The sequence below is a fragment of the Lampris incognitus genome, chromosome 3 (assembly GCF_029633865.1).
Source record: "Lampris incognitus isolate fLamInc1 chromosome 3, fLamInc1.hap2, whole genome shotgun sequence".
NCBI lineage: Eukaryota > Metazoa > Chordata > Actinopteri > Lampriformes > Lampridae > Lampris > Lampris incognitus.
In genome coordinates this window covers 8,211,633-8,217,632 of record NC_079213.1, presented here as the reverse complement: position 1 = coordinate 8,217,632, position 6,000 = coordinate 8,211,633, and the positions used below count along the sequence as shown (strand labels likewise).

The following is a 6,000-nucleotide window of genomic DNA, read 5'->3' as shown; positions in this document are numbered from 1 at the left end:
ATTGTAAGATGGTGACAGATGCCCTTAGCCCCCCCCCCCCCAGGTTCAGGGATGGTCGTTCCCTCTTCTCATAGATGGCCTCTTTGACTCCCTGTTCCAACCAGCACCCCCCCCCCCAGGTGTCCGGGTGGTGCGTGGCGGTCTATTCTGTTGCTACCAACACGGGGATCGCCGGTTCAAATCCGGGGTGTTACCTCTGGCTTGGTCGGGCGCCCCCTACAGACACATTTGGCCGTATCTGTGGGCACTAGCGCCTCCTCTGGTCGGTCGGGGGCACCTCTTTTCAGGGGTGGGAGGAACTGGGGGAATAGCGTGATCCTACGTCCCCCTGGTGAAACTCCTCACTGTCAGGTGAAAAGAAGCGGCTGGCGACTCCACGTGTATGGGAGGAGGCATGTGGTAGTCTGCAGCCCTCCCTGGGTCGGCAGAGGGGGTGGAGCAGCGACCGGGACGGCTCAGAAGAGTAGGGTAATTGGCCGGATACCATTGGCCGGATACCACCAGCCCCGACTCCCAGTCGGGGCTGGTAGGCAAACTGCGGTGGGGGGGGGGGTCTAAGTGTGGCAGAAGCTGCTCCAGGATAAGTCTTTCCAGGGTCTTCATAGTGTGGGAGGTCAATGCTACCAGAAATAAGGACTCGATGGATTTGTGTTGAGTAGAGTTCTACACGTGTCCGTGAGGCTTATAGGGCCGTATTTCAGTCAACATAGGAGGGAAATGGTAGCATCCATCTGGGGGGGGGGGGGGGACTCGCAAGGGGCCGGACACGGAGTTGTTTTCCCGTCGTACATGAAACTGGAAGTTGTTCGGTGTTTTCCATCATGTCTTCGTTCTCATTTTCAGACCTCACCGAGCACATTTTAACTCTAGAGCCCCGCTATCAGACTTTGCCCCCCCCACCCACCCCCGCCCAGCTACAGATGGACTGTTTTAGCTAACCGCATGGCAATGAATTAACGAATGTGTGAGTGACCTCCTCTCCAGGTCCGTGAGCTGTGTTGTGGTGTAAACATGAGACAGTGAGATGACGAGCCTATTCAAATGCGTGTTTTCAGAGCCCATTGTGCGAAACGGACGACCTCCGACCTCCCACAGCATGCACTCCTTCCTGCACCAGTACACGGGCTCCTTCAAGAAACCGCCCCTCCGCCGACCGCACAGTGTTATCGGCGGCAGCCTTGGCTCGTTCATGGCCATGCCTCGCAACGGCAGCCGCCTGGGTGAGACGCACACACACACACACACACACACACACACACACATGAACACACACACACACACACACACACGCACACACACACACACACACACGACACACATGAACACACACACACACACACACACACACTGAAGAAGTTAGTAGTGGGAGAGCAGATGGTCATTGCCCCGAGACTTCCTTCCTCTCCCATCATCACATTCCCCTCTCACAGGTGACTTCTCTCTCCTTTCACTGTCTTTCCTCTGTACCTCTATCTGTCTCTCTCTCCCCTCTCTCTGTCTCTCTCTCTCCCTCTCTCTCTCTCTGTCTCTCTCTCTCCCCCTCTCTCTCTCAATATCTCTTTCTCTCCAACCTTTTTTTCCTCTGACCTTCTTGCGCCATCTCTCTTTTCTTTCTTTCTTTCTCTCTCTCTCTCTCTCTCCCTCACTCGCTCTCTCTCACCCTTTCTGTCTGTCCTCTCTGTCTGTCTGTCTCCCTCTTTCCTCTGTCTCTCTGTCTGTCTGTCTCCCTCTTTCTCTGTCTCTCTGGCTGTCTGTCTGTCTCTCTCCCTCTTTCTCTGTCTGTCTCTCTCCCTCTTTCTCTGTCTGTCTCCCTCTTTCTCTGTCTCTCTGTCTGTCTCTCTCCCTCTTTCTCTGTCTGTCTACCTCTTTCTCTGTCTGTCTCCCCTTTTTCTCTGTCTCTCTCTCTGTCTGTCTGTCTGTCTGTCTCTCTCCCTCTTTCTTTGTCTGTCTACCTCTTTCTCTGTCTGTCTCCCTCTTTCTCTGTCTCTCTCTCTGTCTGTCTGTCTGTCTCTCTCCCTCTTTCTCTGTCTCTCTGTCTATCTCTCTCTCTCCCCCTCTTTCTCTGTCTCTCTGTCTGTCTGTCTGTCTGTCTGTCTGTCTGTCTCTCTCTGTCTCTCTCTCTGACCCTGTCTCAGGTCTGTGCAAGGTGCACATTGCATGAGGACCTGTCTTCCCCCACAACATGTCTGCCTCCACCTGCTTGCAACAATGTATGAATGACTCATGCTTGTGTACATGCATATGTCTGTGTGTGTGGTGTGTGTGGTGTGTGTGTGTGTGTGTGTGTGTGTGTGTGTGTGTGCATGCATGTTCACATTCGTTCAGGAACCATTTTCTATGTTCCTCGATCCATCACCATGGTGATTAAGATGCAAGATTTGTCACCCATAGTTGTTTTCGTTTGAAAAGTTTTCTAGTATGCTGTTTTTCTTTTGTGTGTGTTTGCGGTAGAAGCAGTTTTCTCATGAAATAATGAATATTTGGTGACAAAGGTTCACATTGTCCCCCCCCCCCCACCCCCCGATTGTACTTGGCCAATTACCCTACTCTTCACATGCGGCTTCCCACCCGCAGACACAGCCAATAGTGTCTGTAGAGACGCCCGGCCAAGCTGGAGGTAACACGGGGATTCGAACTGCCGACCCCCGTGTCGGTAGGCAACGGAATAGACCGCTACGCTACCCGGGCTCTACATTTTGCGCCACCGAGTCCGATCGAGCATGCCGAGCTACATGCCAACCTTTAATTTCCTCAAATGTTTTGCTCCATCCAATCAAATCACCTCCCTCGTTCTGTCCCGCCCCAACAGGACATCCTGTTTTACTTGGACATACGTCACATGATGGAAGCGAGATTCGTTCTGAGCGCTGTTTTCGTGTTGTTTTTAACATTGGTGGGGGGGGGGGGGTTTGGAAGGTGCCCATGCTGCTAGGGTGCTTGTGAGTTGTGGCTTGCACAGATCTGGCCTTAACCTCACCAAAGCCCAAATAATACACACGGAATAGGAAGATGGCGCCGCGAGCTCACGTCTGCAGCTGCTTAACCCAGTACCACTATGCAGGGTCTTTACCCACTCCTGCGTCTTAAGTTGGTGTCATCGTGTGGTTTTTATTTTATTTTTTATTTTTTTGGGGGGGGGGCCTTTTTCTCCCCACCCCCACTGCCGATCCGGGGAGGGCTGAAGACTACCACATGTCTCCTCCGATACATGTGGAGCACGGATGTATAGTAGAACTGGATACGGCTCCGCCGCTCAGCCTTGCAGCCATTTTTTCCCAGTGGTCACTCGCGGTATTGCAGCGATAAATCCCCTGCGGCCCAATGAGCATTTTCCCCACAGACCACCACTGTAAAACTGTTGACAGGACACCTGCAGCTTGTACTGTATATTTGTAAGCCATGTGGTTTTCATCTTTTCTTTTTTTTTTATTTCCGAAGCCCAGAAAATCTTTTTGCATGACGGCGGCACGGCTGTGTACGAGCCGTTCTCATAGCCTAGAGTCATGACGGGAGTAACGCTACTGCGCATATTCGGTGGGCCCCAGGTACCCGGAAGTAACCCGGAAGCCAGAAACTTTTTCGGCGTATGCGCCAGGCGAGCAATTCTCGTAGGAACGAACAGGCGGAGTAAACCACCATTATTGCAGTGCGCTCGTCATGCGGCTGGGAGGTTCGTATCCCAGACTCGCCGTAACCGGTCACGGCCAGAGCGTCCACGGGGGGAGGCCTTCATTAGGCCACCCTTACCCGAGGGACAGTGGGTGTACATCGGTGTAGTGTTCGGGGACTCGTCGTTCTCCAGCGACCCCTCTGGTAGGCAACGGAATAGGCGGCCACGCTATCCGGACAGCCTTAGTTTTTATTTTGGTCTTCAATTATTTATTTATTTGATGGCTGGGAGAGCTGGTGCTGGATCGGCTGAGGGAGCTGGAGCTGGATCGGCTGAGAGAGCTGGAGCTGGATCGGCTGAGGGAGCTGGTGCTGGATCGGCTGATGGAGCTGGAGCTGGATCGGCTGAGGGAGCTGGTGCTGGATCGGCTGATGGAGCTGGATCGGCTGAGGGAGCTGGTGCTGGATCGGCTGAGGGAGCTGGTGCTGGATCGGCTGAGGGAGCTGGTGCTGGATCGGCTGATGGAGCTGGATCAGCTGAGGGAGCTGGTGCTGGATCGGCTGAGGGAGCCTGGTCCGCTGAGTCCCTTGGGCCCAGGGACCACGGCCCTGCCCGGGGCTTCGTTCTCTGTTTTTGTATGTTTTTGGTGGCGTCGTTTTTTGGAAATTTGGATGTGTGTTTTTATCATTTGTGTTGCGCTGCCGCGGGGTGGGTGAAACGAAATTCTGTTTCTTGTTCGCGACTCTTGACTGTTAAATTGCTAAGTCGGACATTTGTTGTGCACAATGGTGTCAGCAAGTTGACCACTGTGAGCTAGTTTTTGAAGTGCTGGTTCACATATGGGCCAGTCTCTCTTTAAAGTGGACTGTGGCCTACATAGGGGTCCCCGGATCAGCAAACAGGCCAGTTATATGGGACACTGCAGAAGAGCGCCGTGCTACACTGCCGCTGGTGCATGAGGAGGCTGCTGAGGATGGGAAGGGATGGGAAGGGCGAGAGAGCGGGGGTGGAAGGAGGAGGGAAAGTCCTCAGAAGGTCTGTGCGGTTTCCAGAGGGAGGGGAGAGATGAAAGTATCGGGGGGGGGGAGAAGGAGGGGAAAAGTGGGCGTGGCAAACGATCTTCCAGAGATTTTCCATGGCCGGGGGGGATGAGCACAGGAAGGAAACGATAATCCAAGAGGAACAGAGAGAGAGAGAGATCGAAGAGGAGGCTGAGAAGCAGTGGAGGTGAAAGAGGGATGAAAAGAAGGGATTGTGAAGGCAGGAGGTTGAGAGGAGGGCAGGGTGGGGAGGGGTGCTGCAGGAGGTGGGGGGCAGTATGCTGAGGTGACAGGGAAGAAGAGGAGGGGGATGATGGGAAAAGAACAGGATCCCTCCAATGTTTAAATGATGAAAAGGGATGAAGACAGAGTGAGACGGGGCCAGAGAGAGAGAGAGAGAGAGAGAGAGAGAGAGAGAGAGAGAGAGAGAGAGAGAGAGAGAGAGAGAGAGAGAGCAGTGCTGCTCCTGCGGAGAGATGTGTAGCGGCCTCGTGGAGAGGAGGTGATGAGGAAGAGTGTGGTGAAAAGGAAGAGTGTGTCATGCTCCGTCATGTCTGCTGGCAGGCTGCTGTGAGGGAGGTGTTGAGACACTGATGACAAAGAGGAGGAAGCAGCTAGCTCTCAACACACACTACTCATTGACTCTGTGTGTGTGTGTGTGTGTGTGTGTGTGTGTGTGTGTTTGTATTTGCATAACGTTTTATATGTCTGTGGTGTGTATTTGCATGCATTGCATATGTTTAGATGTGTGTGTGTGTGTGTGTGTGTGTGTGTGTGTGTGTGTGTGTGTTTGTATTTGCATAACGTATATGACAGGTGTGTATTTGCATGCATTGCATATGTTTAGGTGTGTGTGTGTGTGTGTGTGTGTGTTTCTGTGTGTTTGTATTTGCATAACGTTGTATATGACAGGTGTGTATTTGCATGCATTGCATATGTTTAGACGTGTGTGTGTGTGTGTGTGTGTGTGTGTATTTGCATGCATTGCATATGTTTAGACGTGTGTGTGTGTGTGTGTTGTGTATGTCTCTGTGTGCACGTGTCTTTGCATGCCTGTGCGTGCTTGTAGTATTTGCATGCATGTGTGCGTCTCCTGCGTGTCTGCCTGTGTGTAGGTGCACACGTGTGACTGTGCTTTGATGAATCTTGCTCTGTGTACTGTGACTCCTCTGCAACCACCACCCCTCCCCTCCCCTCCCCTCCCCTCCCCTCCCTGCGTGGATGGGGGCAGTAGTCCTTGCAGGTTTATGACCCTGGAGGTAGCAGGGTATACCGGAGTGTTTAATCTTTAGCCTTGGGGGGGTTACAAGGGCCTGAGAGGAGAGTAAGTCAAGGAGATGAAAGAGAGAA

The 6,000-nt window shown here is 52.9% G+C and overlaps 1 protein-coding gene across 2 annotated transcripts in view; it reads left to right on the top strand.

Annotated features, from left to right (window-relative positions):
• Positions 1–6,000, top strand: part of cdk17 (cyclin dependent kinase 17) — an 82,181-nt gene that overhangs the window by 46,518 nt on the left and 29,663 nt on the right. For both annotated transcript variants that reach the window (XM_056277881.1, XM_056277882.1), the window contains exon 3: positions 1,056–1,220. In XM_056277881.1, coding sequence (XP_056133856.1) covers positions 1,056–1,220 — 165 coding nt within the window. The remainder of the gene's footprint in view (positions 1–1,055; positions 1,221–6,000) is intronic.